Below are 1,230 nucleotides of genomic sequence, written 5' to 3'. Positions count from 1 at the left end.
GATGCCAAGTTCAACTCTCAAGACTGTCTCAAAAAACGCATGGTGCCATCACCCTCGCGATTTCTACCAAGAACGTTCTGCGGCCCATCACACTGGCGGCCGTCTCCCCACTCCACTCGATCCACCTGTCTCACCTACGGTATCCCTTGGTACCTCCACATATTTATTTGAAAACCTCTAAAAACCAGTGCCACCCTACGCACATGCTTTTGCATAGGCATTAGGAATTAGGTGAGCCCATTGGGCAATATTAGTATTGGGATAAAACCTAATATAGTCCTATTTGACACTGAGCTATCGCGGCTGTTCCTTATTTGCCTTGTAAACGACACTACTGGTTTCACTTGAGTTAACTATGGTATCTACCCGAGCCACCGCTAACGCCCCCTTGCTCGCCGCTACCGTCGCCGCCGGCACCAATTCTATGGTGCAGACCATGGATGCACTCTCACCACCTACCACTGGGACCGGTGAGACGAATTCCGACGACATGGAGGTTGAAATTCACGATTTGACCTCTCCGGTGGCCGAAATGCGCGATTTTGGCTTGAACTCGTTTTCGGCGACACGCGACGCCGCCTCCACCGATCCTGCTTCACCCCCTATGGTGCGTGAGTATGCCACCTCCCCGGGTCCCATGGTACCGGTCGGTGTGCCAAACGGTACCTCAAACGGCGCCACGGGTGCAAAGTTGGGTTCCACGATGACGCTGGGCCACCACCCGACCATGGCTAGCCGGCCTGGGACCACCACCGCGAGTGCTGCAACCGCTCCTGCGCCTATGCTGCGTGACCGGTCAGCCTCACCACCATCCACCGGGCCTACCAGAGTGGCCAGCGACGTCATGGACGGCGGCGATCACGATTCGGGGTCGCCGGTGACCGCCAACGACGATTCTGGCCGTTCGGGCCTATCCACCGCCAACACCGTCAGCCCTGGCGATGCGCGAAGTGATGTGCTGTCCCAAGCTATGTTACCTGCTCGTGTTGGTGACGCTGGATCGTCCGAAGACGTCAACCCACGCTCGAACTCCTCGCACCCAAGGGGCTCTGCAGCTTCGGCTACGACTGCCGCCTCGCCGCCGTCGACTGATCCATGGACCACCTTCGCTGCCAAGCGTGTCGAGGCGACCAAGGCGTCACGGGCGAAGGATGTGGGCACGTACCGTCCATCCATGGCCGATCTGGAGCCGCTCCTTGCCAAGCACACTGTCCTTCCACGACACTTACC

General features: G+C 58.3%; 1 protein-coding gene across 1 annotated transcript; it reads left to right on the top strand.

Moving 5' to 3' along the window:
* Positions 1-355: 355 nt before the first annotated feature.
* Positions 356-1,210, top strand: H257_19542 (hypothetical protein; the record flags this gene model as incomplete). Its single annotated transcript, XM_009848681.1, has 1 exon — positions 356-1,210. A coding segment is annotated over one exon (855 nt), but the record flags the coding sequence as incomplete, so codon positions are not given.
* Between the last annotated feature and the right edge of the window lie 20 nt (positions 1,211-1,230).

This window comes from Aphanomyces astaci, assembly GCF_000520075.1.
Source record: "Aphanomyces astaci strain APO3 unplaced genomic scaffold supercont1.766, whole genome shotgun sequence".
NCBI lineage: Eukaryota > Oomycota > Saprolegniomycetes > Saprolegniales > Verrucalvaceae > Aphanomyces > Aphanomyces astaci.
The sequence above is the reverse complement of the archived record's forward strand: the minus strand, read 5'-3'. Positions and strand labels throughout refer to the sequence as shown.